Genomic DNA, 19,295 nt, shown 5'->3' with positions numbered 1-19,295 from the left:
ACACGCATATTGCATAAACACATTAATTCCTGCACGCACACATGAACATATTAATTCCTCCACACACACACATGAACATATTAATTCCTCCACACACACACATGAACACATTAATTCCTCCACACACACACATGAACATATTAATTCCTCCACACACACACATGAACACATTAATTCCTCCACACACACACACATAAACACATTAATTCCTCCACACACACACACATAAACACATTAATTCCTCCACACACACACACACAAACACATTAATTCCTCCACACACACACACATAAACACATTAATTCCTCCACACACACACATGAACACATTAATTCATGCACGCACACATGAACACATTAATTCCTCCACACACACACACATAAACACATTAATTCCTCCACACACACACACATAAACACATTAATTCCTCCACACACACACAACACATTAAACACACACGAACACATTAATTCCTCCACACACACACACATAAACACATTAATTCCTCCACACACACACACGAACACATTAATTCCTCCACGCGCACACATGAACACATTAATTCCTGCACTCACGCAAACACATTGACATCACACATGTTTTACCTGGTCAAACAGACTCATACCCAGTACAGGAAGTGCTGTGTAGACTAGGTTATACAACGTGATGAACCACTCATCATACACGGTCTGGCAGAAACACAATCAGATCATCAGAGACAAATAACCTTATACATCTGAAAATACTGAACAGTTGTTTTAAAGGGGTAGTGCAGTCAAAAATGTGATTTTCTGTAAAAAAATAAAGAATAATAATTGATTTCCACACTACGAGGTCGAAATAACACTGAAATGGTATAAATGATAATAATGTCCTTTTAGAGTTTATTTATTTTAATTTTTTACACACTTTTTCACCACAATTTTGTGATTTTGATCTTGTCTCATCGCTGCATCTTCCCAACGGGCTCGGGAGAGGAGAAGGTCGATTCATGCGTCCTTCAAAACATGACCCACCAAAATGCACTTCTTAATCTTTTTGGGATAGGTGGCAGCATTTTCACTTTTGGATGAATAGTGTGCCCAGAGTGAACTGCCTCCTACTCTGTCCCAGATGCTAATATATGCATATTATTAGTATTGGATAGAAAACATTCTGAAGTTTCTAAAACTGTTTGAATGATGTCTGTGAGTATAACAGAACTCATATGGCAGGCGAAAACCTGAGAAAAATCCAACCAGGAAGTGGGACATCTGAGGTTTGTAGTTTTTCAAAGCTTGGCCTACCGAGTACACATTGAGATATTGATGAGGTTGCACTTCCTAGGGCTTCCACTAGATGTCAACCGTCTTTAGCAACCTGAATGAGGATTATAAAGGAGGGGCTCATGAGACCTGTTTGAGTCAGTGGTCTGGCATAGTGCCTCGGTCTCATGACACGCGCTCCCGACAGAGTTACCTCTCGTTCCAGCGCCTTTCTGAAAACAAAGGAATTCTTTGGTTGGAACCTTATTGATGTTTTATGTTAAAAACATCCTAAAGATTGATTCCATACATCGTTTGACATGTTTCTAAAGGACTGTTATGGAACCTTTCGAGTTTTTGTCTGGATGAAATGCTCGCGCCTCATGAAGATGGATTACTGGGCTGAACACTCTAACAACAAGTGGCTATTTGGACATAAATGATGGAACTTTATGGAACAAATTAGTCATTTATTGTCGAACTGGGATTCCTGGGAGTGCCTTCTGATGAAGATCATCAAAGGTAAGTGAATATTTATGGTGTTATTTCTAACTTGTGTTGACTCCAAAATGGCGGATATTCCTCTGGCTGGACTGGGCTCTGAGCGCCGTTCTCAGATTATGCTTTTTCTGTCAAGTTTTTTTGAAATCTGACACAGCGGTTGCATTAAGGAGAAGTCTATCTTTAATTCTGTGAATAACACTAGTATCTTTTGTCAATGTTTATTATTAGTATTTCTGCAAAATCACCAGATGTTTTGGAATCAAAACATTACTGCACGTAACTCGCCAATGTGAACTGAGACTTTTGGATATAAATATGCACATTATCGAACACAACATACATGTATTGTGTAACATGATGTCCTATGAGTGTCATCTGATGAAGATCATCAAAGGTTAGTGATTAATTTGATCTATATTTCTGCTTTTTGTGACTCCTATCTTTGGCTGGGAAAATGGCTGTGTGTTTTTTCGACTTGGCGGTGATCTAACATAATCATATGTTGTGCTTTAGCTGTAAAGCATTTTTGAAATCGGACACGATGGGTAGATTAACAAGATTAACACAAAATACTAAGACCAGGGCGTGACAGGTAGATTAACAAGATGTTTATCTTTCATCTGCTGTATTGAACTTGTTAATGTGTGAAAGTTACATATTTCTAAAAAATATTTTTGAATTTCGCACGCTGCCTTTTCAGCGGAATGTTGTCGAGCGCTAGAAAGGTTAACACCCAATCGCTTAACCTGGAAGCTAGCCACACCAATGTGTTGGAGGAGACACCGTTCAACTGACGACCGACATCAGCTTGCAGGCATCCGGCCCGCCACAAGGAGTCGCTAGAGCTTGATCAGCCAAGTAAAGCCCCCCTCAGCCAAACCCTCATCTAATCCGGATGACGCTGGTGTCTGGGAGTCCCATGTGCTCCGCCCTATGGGACTCCCAGTCACGGCCGGTAATTACTCAGTCTGGGATCGAACCCCAGGCTTTAGTGACGCCTCAACACTGCGATACACAGTGCCTTTTTTATAGCTTTTTTGTTGTTGTTGTCTGACAGCATGCCATCACAATCTGATGGGATTATTCTAACCAATGACCAGTCATCTTTTATTTGCATATGTATCCTCCTACTTTGAAGGGGTAAGCGGGGTAAGCGGGGTAAGCGGGGTAAGTGGGGTAGGCTCTGTAGAGTCAAGATGATTCTATCTGCCAATCAGGGCAGTGTATGTAAATAAATAAGCATTTGTGTCAACACGCCGACATGACCAGACAGCAGTTCAATGGCAAAAGGAGGCTCAGGGAAATAAATTATTAAACATACATTTGGAGTTATTTTCATGAAATAAACACGCACAGTGATTTATTAGACATACAACGATGATTTAAAAACGTAATGACTGCACGGGGCTTTAAAGAAATAGAAGTAGAGGAGTATACCAGTTGCTTTAGAATTCAACGTTGGGTTGACCAAAGTTTAATAAATATCTCTCTCCCCTCTTCTCCCCCCTCTCTCTCTCCCTCCCCTCTCTCCCCTCTCTCTCGCCCTTCTTTTTTTCTGTCGTACCTGTGCTGAGAATCCGCAGAAGAAGGCGTACCAGAAGTGGACGAAGGTAAAGGTGAAGTTCTTGTAGAAGAAGTAGCGCAGGAACTTACACATCCTCAGGTAGGACCAGCGACCGTGGACCAGGAGGAGGCGCTGTCAATTCCATGAAAAAAAAAAAAACAACAACTTTATTTTAAATTGTACAAACAACAACAGACTAATAGACCGTTAAAGCACTGACAAAAGTCCGAAGTTTAAAAATGTGGGTTTTGCATTATGATTTAAAAACATCACTGGTGTGTCAGTGGCCCTCTTACCTCTAGGAAGCGGAACTGAGCAAAGGAGTAGTCTGAAGAGAGGACCGCCTGCATCCCCTCCTGACCGCTTATACCTACACCTATATGAGCAGCTGGAGAGAGAGAGGGGAGGAGAGGGAAAGAGAGGGGAAGAAAGAGGGGGAAGGAGAGAGGGGAGGGGGTGTAGAGGAGGGAGAGAGAAGGTAAGCATATTGTTCAGGGACCATTGGGCTCAGAGGGTTAAGCTCAAATTCACAACTTTTCTCTCCACAGCATTATCATACAGAGTCGGTGTCTAACACTATTTGACTGGTGTAGTTATCTGATCCTAGATCTGCAGTCAAAGGGTGCTCCTATATGGGCCCTGGGGCGGCAGGGTGGCCTAGTGGTTAGAGCGTTGGACTAGTAACCGAAAGGTTGCAAGTTCAAATCCCCGAGCTGACAAGGTAGAAATCTGTAGTTCTGCCCCTGAACAGGCAGTTAACCCACTGTTCCTAGGCTGTTGTTGAAAATAAGAATTAGTTTTTAACTGACTTGCCCTAGTTAAATAAAGGTAAAATAAAAAAGCAGTGCACTATTTAGGTGATTAGGGTGCCATTTTGAACAGTATATTGTAAGTTACCTTTAATCATGCTGACGTCGTTGGCCCCGTCTCCTATGGCCAGAGTGACGGCCTGTTTGTATTTCTTGACCAGCTCAACCACCTGGGCCTTCTGTAGTGGAGTCACTCTGCAGCAGATCACTGTCTTACACAGACAGGCTGTGCGTAGGAACAGCAGCTCCATGCTACGCTCTAGGGCATAGGCCTGATGGGGGAGAGAGAGTGTAGAGTAGAATCTAATGGCAACAGATCAAATATGGATGTCCAGATCCTGTTAAACAGATCAGAATCAGTTCAACTGTCTAAAATGTATCTAATCCTTTTAACATGTGTCTTATCTGTCTAAAATATGGGAGCAATCAGATATTTGACACAATAAGGAATCAGGGCTCATGTTAGTGCAAGATTTACAGTAAATAGGACTGTAGTGTCTCACCAGACTGATTTACAGTAAATAGGACTGTAGTGTCTCACCAGACTGATTTACAGTAAATAGGACTGTAGTGTCTCACCAGACTGATTTACAGTAAATAGGACTGTAGTGTCTCACCAGACTGATTTACAGTAAATAGGACTGTAGTGTCTCACCAGACTGATTTACAGTAAATAGGACTATTGTCTCACCAGACTGATTTACAGTAAATAGGACTGTAGTGTCTCACCAGACTGATTTACAGTAAATAGGACTGTAGTGTCTCACCAGACTGATTTACAGTAAATAGGACTGTAGTGTCTCACCAGACTGATTTACAGTAAATAGGACTGTAGTGTCTCACCAGACTGATTTACAGTAAATAGGACTGTAGTGTCTCACCAGACTGATTTACAGTAAATAGGACTGTAGTGTCTCACCAGACTGTGTCCGTTGATGACCAGGCCATACTCCCCGTTCACCTCCTCGTCCCTGACCACCTTCGGCTTGTTACCCAGCGTCCTCTCTGGCATGAAGTTGGCCTCCTCCTCTGCACCTGGTTTCATGGTGCTCCATGCATTCCTGGTTCAATACAAAACAAATCCTCTCATCTCATTCTATTCCACCATGTCTATGTTATCAACCTGGGACGGGATGGGATGTTATCAACCTGGGATGGGATGTTATCAACCTGGGATGAGATGTTATCAACCTGGGATGGGCTGTTATCAACCTGGGATGGGATGTTATCAACCTGGGATGGGATGTTATCAACCTGGGATGGGATGTTATCAACCTGGGATGGGATCGGAATGTTATCAACCTGCGATGGGATGTTATCAACCTGGGATGGGATGTTATCAACCTGGGATGGGATGTTATCAACCTGGGATGGGATGGTGCTGGGTAGGTACTAAACCCTGGACAAATGGTGTTAGTATTGAGGCAGGCAGGGTTATGATATCAAACCCTCTGACCTCAGTTCCTGTCTGACATCGTCTGAGTTGTTGGCCGACACGATGAAGATGTCGTTCATCTCCTCTCGCAGCATGTTGCAGGAGTAGCCAATGTTCTCCGCCGTTTCTGTCACATGACAAAACACACAATGTGATAGTTGGAGACAGACACAGTGATGTGGACATATGGTCCTACACATCAAATGAGGTAGGTGGCACCCTAATTGGGTAGGATGGGCTCGTGGTAATGGCTGGAGCTGAATGAGTAAAATGGTATCAAATACATGCCACCGGAGGTCTCTTCACAACCCCCGAGTCCAGAACAGACTATGGGAGGGGCACAGTACTACATAGAGCCATGACTACATGGAACTCTATTCTACATCAGGTGACTGATGCAGCAGTAGAATCAGTTACAAAAAAACAAGTACAAATACACCTTAAGGAACAGCGGGATTGGAATGGAGTGAATGGAATGGAGTGAATGGAATGGAGTGAATGGAGTGAATGGAATGGAGTGAATGGAATGGAGTGAATGGAGTGAATGGAGTGAATGGAATGGAGTGAATGGAATGGAGTGAATGGAGTGAATGGAATGGAGTGAATGGAGTGAATGGAATGGGAGTGAATGGAGTGAATGGAATGGAGTGAATGGAGTGAATGGAATGGAGTGAATGGAATGGAGTGAATGGAGTGAATGGAATGGGAATGAATGGAGTGAATGGAATGGAGTGAATGGAGTGAATGGAATGGAGTGAATGGAGTGAATGGAATGGAGTGAATGGAATGGAGTGATTGGAATGGAGTAAATGGAATGGGAGTGAATGGAGTGAATGGAGTGAATGGAATGGGAAATGGAGTGAATGGAATGGTGTGAATGGAATGGTGTGAATGGAATGGAGTGAATGGAATGGAGTGAATGGAATGGAGTGAATGGAGTGAATGGAATGGAGTGAATGGAATGGAGTGATTGGAATGGTGTGAATGGAATGGAGTGAATGGAATGGTGTGAATGGAATGGAGTGAATGGAATGGAGTGAATGGAATGGAGTGAATGGAATGGAGTGAATGGAGTGAATGGAATGGAGTGAATGGAGTGAATGGAATGGAGTGAATGGAATGGAGTGAATGGAGTGAATGGAATGGAGTGAATGGAATGGTGTGAATGGAATGGAGTGAATGGAATGGTGTGAATGGAATGGAGTGAATGGAAATGGAATGGAGTGAATGGAATGGAGTGAATGGAGTGAATGGAATGGAGTGAATGGAAATGGAATGGAGTGAATGGAATGGAATGGGAGTGAATGGAGTGAATGGAATGGAGTGAATGGAATGGGAGTGAATGGAATGGTGTGAATGGAATGATGTGAATGGAATGGAGTGAATGGAATGGAGTGAATGGAGGGAATGGAGTGAATGGAATGGAGTGATTGGAATGGAGTGAATGGAATGGTGTGAATGGAATGGAGTGATTGGAATGGTGTGAATGGAATGAATGGAATGGAGTGAATGGAATGGAGTGAATGGAGTGAATGGAATGGAGTGAATGGAATGGAGTGAATGGAATGGAGTGAATGGAGTGAATGGAATGGAGTGAATGGAATGGAATGGGAGTGAATGGAATGGTGTGAATGGAATGGGAGTGAATGGAGTGAATGGAATGGTGTGAATGGAATGGTGTGAATGGAATGGAGTGAATGGAATGGAGTGAATGGAATGGTGTGAATGGAATGGAGTGAATGGAATGGTGTGAATGGAATGGAGTGAATGGAATGGAGTGAATGGAATGGTGTGAATGGAATGGAGTGAATGGAATGGAGTGAATGGAATGGAGTGAATGGAGTGAATGGAATGGAGTGAATGGAATGGAGTGAATGGAGTGAATGGAATGGAGTGAATGGAATGGAGTGAATGGAAATGGAGTGAATGGAATGGAGTGAATGGAGTGAATGGAATAGGGTGAATGGAGTGAATGGAATGGAGTGAATGGAATGGAGTGAATGGAATGGAGTGAATGGAGTGAATGGAATGGAGTGAATGGAATGGAAATGGAGTGAATGGAATGGAGTGAATGGAATGGAGTGAATGGAGTGAATGGAATGGAAATGGAATGGAGTGAATGGAAATGGAATGGAAATGGAATGGAAATGGAGTGAATGGAGTGAATGGAATGGAGTGAATGGAATGGAGTGAATGGAATGGAGTGAATGGAATGAATGGAGTGAATGGAATGGAGTGAATGGAATGGAGTGAATGGAGTGAATGGAGTGAATGGAATGGAGTGAATGGAGTGAATGGAATAGGGTGAATGGAGTGAATGGAGTGAATGGAATGGAGTGAATGGAATGGAGTGAATGGAATGGAGTGAATGGAATGGAGTGAATGGAATGGAGTGAATGGAATGGAGTGAATGGAGTGAATGGAGTGAATGGAATGGAGTGAATGGAATGGAGTGAATGGAGTGAATGGAATGGAGTGAATGGAGTGAATGGAATAGGGTGAATGGAGTGAATGGAATGGAGTGAATGGAGTGAATGGAATAGGGTGAATGGAGTGAATGGAATGGAGTGAATGGAGTGAATGGAATGGAGTGAATGGAGTGAATGGAATAGGAATGGAGTGAATGGAATGGAGTGAATGGAATGGAATAGGGTGAATGGAATGGAGTGAATGGAATGGAGTGAATGGAATGGAGTGAATGGAATGGAGTGAATGGAATGGAGTGAATGGAGTGAATGGAGTGAATGGAATGGAGTGAATGGAATGGAGTGAATGGAATGGTGTCAAACATGAAAACATGCGTATGATACCGTTTCATTCACTCCATTTTGACCAATATTATGATTTGTCCTCCCCTCAGCAACCTCCACTGCTTTACATGAATTACATTCCAACCGTCACAAAGAGCCTGTCCTCCTGTAGCCCCATCCCACCGTCCTCCTGTAGCCCCATCCCACCGTCCTCCTGTAGCCCCATCCCACCGTCCTCCTGTAGCCCCATCCCACCGTCCTCCTGTAGCCCCATCCCACCGTCCTCCTGTAGCCCCATCCCACCAGCCTCCTGTAGCCCCATCCCACCAGCCTCCTGTAGCCCCATCCCACCAGCCTCCTGTAGCCCCATCCCACCGTCCTCCTGTAGCCCCATCCCACCGTCCTCCTGTAGCCCCATCCCACCAGCCTCCTGTAGCCCCATCCCACCAGCCTCCTGTAGCCCCATCCCACCAGCCTCCTGTAGCCCCATCCCACCGTCCTCCTGTAGCCCCATCCCACCAGCCTCCTGTAGCCCCATCCCACCAGCCTCCTGTAGCCCCATCCCACCAGCCTCCTGTAGCCCCATCCCACCAGCCTCCTGTAGCCCCATCCCACCGTCCTCCTGTAGCCCCATCCCACCAGCCTCCTGTAGCCCCATCCCACCAGCCTCCTGTAGCCCCATCCCACCAGCCTCCTGTAGCCCCATCCCACCAGCCTCCTGTAGCCCCATCCCACCAACCTCCTCTGAGTTAGACATAGAGATAGACGTGGCTTAAATACCTTGATGGTGTGGAAGAAACAACAACATCGTTGTCCAAAATAAGATAACATTTTTTTATTTTATTTTACCAACCCTTTAAATATCCAATGCAGCCATTTGATTTTAACATCAAATCTGGGTAACAATTAAGTACCTTACTGTTATTATTTTCAATTAAAATTGTAAAAAAAATTTTTTTTAAGAATTTGCTTCTTTGCAAAGAGCAATTTCTCACGCAAGAATTTTGGCTAGGACTCTCTGGGAAAACCTATTATTGTTCTGTTATATGTGAGGCACATAGCTGAGAGTATGTTGCTTGTTGACTAACCCTGTTTGTCGCCAGTGAGCACCCAGATCTTGATGTCAGCTTTGGCGAGCTGCTCGATGGTCTGTGGCACACCATCCTGGAGCTTATCCTCTATGGCTGTAGCTCCCAGCAACTACACACACACACACACACGCATGCACGCACACACACACACACACACACACACACACACACACACACACACACACACACACACACACACACACACACACACACACACACACACACACACACACACACACACACACACACACACATATACACACACACACACACACACATTTAATTACAATCCTTTCTCTATCTGTAAGAGCTAAAACGGCCCCTGGTTCAGTGTTCAGGACATACCATTAGGTCTTTTCATATCTGTAATTTGTTGAAGCTAAACTGACCCTGGTTCAGTGTTCAGGAAATACCATTAGGTCTTTTCATATCTGTAATTTGTTGAAGCTAAACTGACCCTGGTTCAGTGTTCAGGACATACCATTAGGTCTTTTCATATCTTTAACCTGTCAAAGCTAAACTGACCCTGGTTCAGAGGTAATTTACTGTTAAAACATGAAATTAAGTAGGAACTTTTTATTGGGAAGTTTATTTACCTTCACTTTAAGACATATTGTATCACCCAGTCTTTGTCTGTAGATGTTCATCTGATCCTGGTTTAAGTGTTTAACTCCTTCCTACCATCAGGTCTTTCTCTATCTCCTCATAGAGCAGGTCTAGTTTGTCCTCTCTGTCCTCCAGGGCTGTGCTGGCCTCATGGTGGCGCTGTTTCCAGCTGCTGAAGTATTCCTCATCCAGGTCCTTATAGGCTAGAGCCAGGGTCCGCAGGCCCTCACCAGCAAACTCCTGTAGGGACAAAACACACACACAATTTATATACAACGTGATTTGGATGGTTTTATATTTATTGAGCCACTCTTTCACAGAAGTACAGGGAGGAAGAGAGAGGCAGACACACTTAGACTCTCTCTCTCGCTCTTCCTCTCTCTGGCTCTTCCTCTCTCTGTCTCCCCCTCTCTCGGTCTCCCCCTCGTTCTGTCTCCCCCTCGTTCTGTCTCCCCCTCGTTCTGTCTCCCCTCGTTCTGTCTCCCCCTCGTTCTGTCTCCCCCTCGTTCTGTCTCCCCCTCGTTCTGTCTCCCCCTCATTCTGTCTCCCCCTCTCTCAGTCTCCCCCTCGTTCTGTCTCCCCTCGTTCTGTCTCCCCCTCTCTCAGTCTCCCCCCTCTCAGTCTCCCCCTCTCTCAGTCTCCCCCTCGTTCTGTCTCCCCCTTGTTCTGTCTCCCACTTGTTCTGTCTCCCCCTTGTTCTGTCTCCCCCTCTCTCTGTCTCCCCCTCTCTCTGTCTCCCCCTCTCTCTGTCTCCCCCTCTCTCTGTCTCCCCCTCTCTCTGTCTCCCCCTCTCTCTGTCTCCCCCTCTCTCTCCACACACACACACACACACACACACACACACACACACACACACACACACACACACACACACACACACACACACACAGAGGAGGCTGGTGGGAGGCGCTATAAGAGGAGGGGCTCAATGTCATGGTTGGAACAGAATCAATGTTTCCATGTGTTTGATGTCGTTCGATTTATTCTAATCCAGCTATTACAACTTCCTCTTATAGCTCCTCCCACCAGCCTCCTCTGACAGACACACACACACTTTTACATTGAGGTGTTCAGTGGTGACATCCATCAGCTTGGTACAGGACTGGTCCAGCCTCTCATAGACCATGGTGTCTGCTCCTTTACAGTATAAACACAGCTTCCCCTCTGGGCTCCGTACTGTCACACACACACGCACACACACACACACACACACACACACACACACACACACACACACACACACACACACACACCATAGTAAGAATTATGTTTGCATAGACATCTTACAATGAGCAGCAAGGAACTTAAATCTCCCATGAAACGTGTTTCCAGAGGGCTGTTTACCAATGACGGACATCCTCTTGCGGACGTTGTTGAAGTCAAGGATGGCGAGGAGTTCGTAACTGTGTTGTTCTCCCATCTCTACGATGGTGACGCTCTCTGGCGTGCGAGAGCGGAACACAAAGCCAAAATTGCGTGCAGCGGTTACCAAGGCACCCTCGTCAGGGGACTGGGCCTGGTACAGCAGCTCACCTGTACAGAGGGAGTGAAGTAATTTCCTGTTGTTAGAATAAGTGGGTGTAGTTTTCTCTCTATCTCTACATCCTCTCTGCTCTGTGACCCAGAAACTGATAAGTGGTCGAGTGCTCAAGGAGATGTCAATTTGTTAGTGGGCGAATGGAACAGTGTTCTTGCCACCTTGATAGCCACTTTTCATTGAGGATCATGTGTATCATACCAGAGTTCCTTAGTGGAAGAATTTTCAATCAGTTTTTGTTTTATCAGAGGAGAAAAAACCTAAATGCTATTTATCTTCTTATCTATAAAATGTCTTGAACAACTAACTTCATCATGTAACCCATTTAATTAGGGATCCACCCCTGTAAAGGTAATATGCCTGATGACACGTGTGAGTGGGAGTGTATCGTTTCATACAAGCGCATTTTCGTCCACGTTCCCTCTCCTCACCGCCGCTCCTCGATGACCTTTGACCTTTTTCCAAAGGCGGCGAGAGAGGAAACAGGAGTTGGGCAAATCCAAATCATTTTATTGGTCACAAACATATTTAGTAGATGTTATTGCGGGTGTAGCGAAATGCTTGTGTTCCTAGCTCCAACATTGCAGTAGTATATAACAATTCACAACAATACACACAAATCGCAAATCTAAAAGTAAAAGAATGGAATTAAGAAATATATAAATATTCGGACGAGCAATGTCAGAGTGGCATTGACTAAAATACAGTAGAATAGAAGACAGTATATATGAGATGAGTAAAGCAGCATGTAAACATTATTAAAGTGACCAGTGATTCCATATCTTTGTATATAGGGCAGCAGCCTCTAAGGTGCAGGGTTGAGTAACTGGGTGGTAGCTGGCTAGTGATGGATATTTAACAGTGTGATGGCCTTGAGATAGAAGCTGTTTTTCAGTCTCTCGGTCCCTGCTTTGATGCACCTGTACTGACCTCGCCTTCTGGATGATAACGGGGTGAACAGGCAGTGGCTCGGGTGGTTGTTGTCCTTGATGATCTTTTTGGCCTTCCTGTGATATCGGGTGGTGTAGGTGTCCTGGAGGGCAGGTAGTTTGCCCCCGGTGATGCGTTGGGTAGACCGCACCACCCTCTGGAGAGCCTTGCGGTTGTGGGAGGAGAAGTTGCCGTACCAGGCTGTGATGCAGCCCGACAGGATGCTCTCAATTGTACATCTGTAGAAGTTTGTGAGGGTCTTAGGGGCCAAGCCAAATTTCTTCAGCCTCCTGAGGTTGAAGAGGCGCTGTTGTGCCTTCTTCACCACACTGTCTGTGTGGGTGGACCATTTCAGTTTGTCAGTGATGTGTACGCCGAGGAACTTTTCACCTTCTCCACTGTGGCCCCGTCGAAGTCCACGCGATCAGCTCCTTCATTTTGTTGACGTTGAGAGAGAGGTTATTTTCCTGACATCACTCCGCCAGGGCCCTCACCTCCTCCCTGTAGACTGTCTCGTCATTGTTGATAATCAGGGCCCTCACCTCCTCCCTGTAGGCTGTCTCGTCATTGTCTATAATCAGGGCCCTCACCTCCTCTCTGTTGGCTGTCTCGTCATTGTTGATAATCAGGGCCCTCACCTGTTGTGTTGTCTGAAAACTTGATGATTGAGTTGGAGGTGTGGGTGGCCACGCAGTCATGGGTGAACAGGGAGTACATGTTTAGGATCAGTATAGTGGAGGTGTTGTTTCACCACCCGGGGGCGACCCGTCAGGAAGTCCAGGACCCAGTTGCACAGGGCAGGGTTCAGACCCAGGGCCCTGAGATTAATGATGAGCTTGGGGGGTACTATGGTGTTGAAGGCTGAGCTATAGTCAATGAACAGCAGTCTTACATGGGTATTCCTCTTGTTCAGATGGGATAGGGCATTGTGCAGTGCAATGGCGATTGCATCGTCTGTGGATCTATTGGGGCGGTATGCAAATTGAAGTGGGTCTAGGGTGTCAGGTAAGGTAGAGGTGATATGACCCTTAACTAGCCTCTCAAATCACTTCATGATGACAGTTGTGAGTGCTACAGGGTGCTTGTCATTTCGTTCAGTTACCTTTGCTTTCTTGGGTACAGGAACAATGGTGGACATCTTGAAGCAAGTGTGGACAGCAGACTGAGATGGGGAGAGATTGAATATGTCTGTAAACACTCCAGCCAGCTGGTCTGCGCATTCTCTGAGGATGCGGCTAGGGATACCATCTGGACTGGCAGCCCTGCGAGGGTTAACACGCTTAAATGTCTTACTCATGTCAGCCACAGAGAAACAGAGCCCACAGTCCTTGGAAGCGGACCGCGTCCTCAAAGTGGGCAAAGAAGGTGTTTAGTTTGTCCGGGAGCAAGATGTCGGTGTCTGCGACATGGCTGGTTTTCCCTTTGTTGTCTGTGATTGTCTGTAGACCCTGTCACATACGTCTCGTGTCTGGGCCGTTTAATAGTGACTCCACTTTGTCTCTGTACTGATGTTTTGCCTGTTTGATTGCCTTACGGAGGGAATAATTACACTGTTTGTATTTGACCATATTCCCAGTCACCTTGCCATGGTTGAATGCAGTGGGTCGCGCTTTCAGTTTTGCACCAATGCTGACATCTATCCACATTTTTTGGTTTGGGTAGGTTTTAATAGACACAGTGGGAAGAACATTCCCTATCCACTTCCTGATGAACACAGTCACTGTGTCCGTGTATATGTCAATGTTACTCAGAGGCAACCCGGAACATGTCCCATTTGATCAAAACAATATTGTAGCATGAATTCTGATCAGTCAGACCAGCATTGAATAGACCTTAACATGGGTACTTCCGGTTTGAGTTTCTGCCTATAGGAAGGGAGGAGCAGAATGGAGTTGTAATTTGATTTGCTGAAGGGAGGGCATGGGAGGGCCTGGTAGCCATCCCAGAAGGGAGAGTAACAATGGTCAAGAGTTCTTGTAGCACGAATACTACAGGCAATGTGTTGATAGAATTTCGGTAGCGTTTCCTCCAATTTTGAAAGGATCCAATTCAGGAAAATCGTATTTCTGTTCATAATGCTGGTGAGTTAACGCTGCTCTGATATCCAAAAGTTATTTCTGGCTGTAATAAAACAAAAGGCTTTCTGGGTAATATAAGAAATAACACAAAAAAAAACCTAAATACTGCCAAATTGCTTAGAAGCTAGAAGCAGAGCTGCCATGTCTGTCCGTGCCATCTTAGATCCAATTAAGAAAAAGCCTCTCTCTCTCTCTCTCTCTCTCTCTCCCTCGCACCCTCCCACTCTTTATGTTGCACACATATATGAATATGGATAAACACAGTCTTCCCTTTCAGACACACACAATGTCAACATCTGAAAATTGTTTGATTAACAAACACATGCTTCCCACTATCACAAACTCTCTCTCTCTCTCTCTCTCTCTCTCTCTCTCTCTCTCTCTCTCTCTCTCTCTCTCTCTCCTCTCCTCTCCTCTCCTCTCCTCTCCTCTCTCCCTCTCCTCTCCTCTCCTCTCCTCTCCTCTCCCCTCCTCTCCTCTCGCTCCTCACCCTCTATCTTCTCCTCAGCCATAACGGTGTGACAGAGGGCCAATAGTCTGAAGAAGGACTGGACTTCAGGACTCTCCAGCTTCAAAGCCTCCACCAGGGAGTGGTCATGGAAGAAGAAGTGATGATCAGCCAAAGGGTTGAACGACCAGTCCACTGTTTCTGTGTGCTGGGGGAGAATGGGGGTAGAGAGAGAGAAAGCCTTGTGCTACTCATTGTTCTAGACTAGCAGTAAGTACTAGCAGTACATACTAGCAGTAAGTACTAGCAGTACATATGAACAGTAAGTACTAGCAGTAAGTACTAGCAATAAGTACTAGCAGTAAGTACCAGCAGTACATACTAGCAGTAAGTACTAGCAGTAAGTACTAGCAGTAAGTACTAGCAGTAAGTACTAGCAGTAAGTACTAGCAGTACATACTAGCAGTAAGTACTAGCAGTAAATACCAGCAGTACATACTAGCAGTAAGTACTAGCAGTACATACTAGCAGTAAGTACGAGCAGTAAGTACGAGCAGTACATACTAGCAGTACATACTAGCAGTACATACTAGCAGTAAGTACGAGCAGTAAGTACGAGCAGTAAGTACTAGCAGTAAGTACTAGCAGTACATACTAGCAGTACATACTAGCAGTACATACTAGCAGTACATACTAGCAGTAAGTACGAGCAGTAAGTACTAATGAATCTAATACTCACCTCGTTGATCTCCTGTCTCTGGCCAGTGTAGTCAAATACTTCCCCTGGAAAAGAAGATGGATATTGGATGAGTTAATGTATTTATTACAGATCACCATTAGCTGCTGCCAAGGCAACAGCTACGCTTCCTGGGGTCTGGCAAAATTTGAAAAACATTACAATACATTCATTAAAGAATTCACAACACAAAATCCATGTGTACGTGTGTGTGTGTAGTACGTATGTTATCATGTGTGTGTGTATGCATGTGTCTGTCTCTTCACAGTCCCCGCTGTTTCATAAGGGGTATTTTTATCCGGTTTTTACAATCTTATTCTACTGCATCAGTTACCTGATGTGGAATAGAGTTCCATGTAGTCATGGCTCTATGTAGTACTGTGGAATAGAGTTCCATGAAGTCATGTCTCTATGTAGTACTGTGGAATAGAGTTCCATGTAGTCATGGCTCTATGTAGTACTGTGGAATAGAGCTCCTCTACACTATATTAGGTCCCATGACCTCTTCTACACTATATTAGGCCCCATGACCTCTTCTACACTATATTAGGCCCCATGACCTCTTCTACACTATATTAGGCCCCATGACCTCTTCTACACTATATTAGGCCCCATGACCTCTTCTACACTATATTAGAGCCCATGACCTCTTCTACACTATATTAGGCCCCATGACCTCTTCTACACTATATTAGGCCCCATGACCTCTTCTACACTATATTAGGCCCCATGACCTCTTCTACACTATATTAGGCCCCATGACATCTTTATACACTATATTAGGCCCCATGACCTCTTCTACACTATATTAGGCCCCATGACCTCTTCTACACTATATTAGGCCCCATGACCTCTTTATACACTACATTAGGCCCCATGACCTCTTTATACACTATATTAGGCCCCATGACCTCTTCTACACTATATTAGGCCCCATGACCTCTTCTACACTATATTAGGCCCCATGACATCTTCTACACTATATTAGGCCCCATGACCTCTTCTACACTATATTAGGCCCCATGACCTCTTCTACACTATATTAGGCCTCATGACCTCTTCTACACTATATTAGGCCCCATGACCTCTTCTACACTATATTAGGCCCAGCCTTTGGAACTCTGGTTATCATAGATACGGATACTATATTGTGATCACTACATCCTATGGATTTGTATCCTGCTTTAAAACACATTTCTGCAGCATTAGTAAAGATGTGATCAATACATGTTGATGATTTCATTCCTGTGCTTTTTGTAACTACCCTGGTACAGTAGGTTGACTGATAACCTGAACCAGGTTCCAGGCCCTGGTTACAGTTTGAAGTATTTTCTTGAGTGGGCAGCTTGATGAGAGCCAGTCAATATTTAAAATCACCCAGAAAATATACCTCTCTGTTAATATCACATACATTATCAAGCTTTTCACACATATTATTCAGATACTGACTGTTAGCACTGTTAGTGATCTATAGCAGCTTCCCACCAAAATGGGCTTTAGGTGAGGCAGGTGAACCTGTAGCCATATTACTTCAACAGTATGTTAGCACTTGGTGGTCTATAGCAGCTTCCCACAAGAATGGGCTTTAGGTGAGGCAGATGAACCTGTAGCCATATTACTACAACAGTATTTAACATTATCCAGATACTGACTGTCTATAGCAGCTTCCCACAAGAATGGGCTTTAGGTGAGGCAGATGAACCTGTAGCCATATTACTTCAACAGTATTTAACATGAGATCCTCTCTAAGCTTTACAGGAATGTGGTTCTGAATATAAACAGCAACACCTCCCCCGTTGGCATTTCTGTCTTTTCGGTAGATGTTATAACCATGTATTGCTACCACTGTATCATCAAAGGTATTATCTAAGTGAGTTTCCAGAGATCAGTCAGAATATGAATGTCATCTGTTACAAGCAAGTTATTGACTTCATGGACCTTGTTTATCAGGCTACATATGTTAATATGTATTTTTTTTAGCACTTTTCTGGGTTGCTTGATTGTTTTGAATTCTTTACTGGGAAACTTATCAGATGTAGACTTGCTCATGTTATTTATATTGGAGCTGATAGCACAGGGTGAGCTGCACAAAGTGGGTTTCCTACACGTATACACTGCCTCAGTGCTAACAGTGTAACTCTGTTTCATGGGCTCATGATTACTGCATACAACAGCTGTAGGATCAACAGAGGTATTCAGGGAAGTTAGGGGGATGTAAGTTAAGTTACTTACATTGTGTCTGTCAACGCCCCTGGGATCATGTACATTTGATGCAGCATTATGACGACTCATTGTCACAATGGTAGGGATTAACAGAGCTGGTCTTGGATCATTGATGGTTCTTCTGTGTGTGTGTGTGTGTGTGTGTGTGACATGCATGTGTGTATGTTTCTGAGTTCGCCCATACACACTTTCTTTCCTGCCTTTGTACCATCTGAACCTCACTGTAGCTCTTCCTAGTTACCATCTGAACCTCACCGTAGCTCTTCCTAGTTACCATCTGAACCTCACTGTAGCTCTTCCTAGTTACCATCTGAACCTCACCGTAGCTCTTCCTAGTTACCATCTGAACCTCACCGTAGCTCTTCCTAGTTACCATCTGAACCTCACCGTAGCTCTTCCTAGTTACCATCTGAACCTCACCGTAGCTCTTCCTAGTTACCATCTGAACCTCACCGTAGCCCTTCCTAGTTACCATCTGAACCTCACCGTAGCTCTTCCTAGTTACCATCTGAACCTCACCGTAGCTCTTCCTAGTTACCATCTGAACCTCACCGTAGCTCTTCCTAGTTACCATCTGAACCTCACCGTAGCCCTTCCTAGTTACCATCTGAACCTCACCGTAGCTCTTCCTAGTTACCATCTGAACCTCACCGTAGCTCTTCCTAGTTACCATCTGAACCTCACCGTAGCTCTTCCTAGTTACCATCTGAACCTCACCGTAGCTCTTCCTAGTTACCATCTGAACCTCACCGTAGCTCTTCCTAGTTACCATCTGAACCTCACCGTAGCTCTTCCTAGTTACCATCTGAACCTCACCGTAGCTCTTCCTAGTTACCATCTGAACCTCACCGTAGCTCTTCCTAGTTACCATCTGAACCTCACCGTAGCTCTTCCTAGTTACCATCTGAACCTCACCGTAGCTCTTCCTAGTTACCATCTGAACCTCACCGTAGCTCTTCCTAGTTACCATCTGAACCTCACCGTAGCCCTTCCTAGTTACCATCTGAACCTCACCGTAGCTCTTCCCGTTGATAGAACACTTGTTGAATGTCATGATGTTCTGAGTGAGTGTTCCGGTCTTGTCCGAGAAGATGTATTTGATCTGACCCAGCTCCTCGTTCAGCGTGGTGGTCCGGGCCTTGGCCGGGGTGTCACTACTGGCATGGTACATCTTCCTGTCCCAGTCGATGTAGAAACTGTTCCCCAGACGGATAACCTCCACACTGTAACACACACACACACACACACAGGGATAATGACATTTTACATAACCTTAACAGACGTGTCTGCAAGGTATCTCAATTAGGCATAAATCCAATAAGCAATTACACAGCAAAACA

The 19,295-nt window shown here is 44.8% G+C and overlaps 1 protein-coding gene across 1 annotated transcript in view; it reads right to left on the bottom strand.

Moving 5' to 3' along the window:
* Positions 1-19,295, bottom strand: part of LOC112238184 (phospholipid-transporting ATPase ID-like) — a 35,941-nt gene that overhangs the window by 10,772 nt on the left and 5,874 nt on the right. Inside the window, exons 7-19 of the mRNA XM_042320261.1 lie at positions 18,970-19,178; positions 15,736-15,779; positions 15,039-15,204; positions 11,348-11,536; positions 11,064-11,179; positions 10,079-10,243; positions 9,395-9,506; positions 5,578-5,683; positions 5,041-5,182; positions 4,210-4,393; positions 3,609-3,700; positions 3,313-3,444; positions 606-689 (exon numbers count right to left, since the gene is read on the bottom strand). Coding sequence (XP_042176195.1) covers positions 606-689; positions 3,313-3,444; positions 3,609-3,700; positions 4,210-4,393; positions 5,041-5,182; positions 5,578-5,683; positions 9,395-9,506; positions 10,079-10,243; positions 11,064-11,179; positions 11,348-11,536; positions 15,039-15,204; positions 15,736-15,779; positions 18,970-19,178 — 1,741 coding nt within the window. The remainder of the gene's footprint in view (positions 1-605; positions 690-3,312; positions 3,445-3,608; positions 3,701-4,209; positions 4,394-5,040; positions 5,183-5,577; positions 5,684-9,394; positions 9,507-10,078; positions 10,244-11,063; positions 11,180-11,347; positions 11,537-15,038; positions 15,205-15,735; positions 15,780-18,969; positions 19,179-19,295) is intronic.

The sequence above is a fragment of the Oncorhynchus tshawytscha genome, linkage group LG04 (genome assembly GCF_018296145.1).
Source record: "Oncorhynchus tshawytscha isolate Ot180627B linkage group LG04, Otsh_v2.0, whole genome shotgun sequence".
Taxonomy (NCBI): Eukaryota; Metazoa; Chordata; class Actinopteri; order Salmoniformes; family Salmonidae; genus Oncorhynchus; species Oncorhynchus tshawytscha.
The sequence above is the reverse complement of the archived record's forward strand: the minus strand, read 5'-3'. Positions and strand labels throughout refer to the sequence as shown.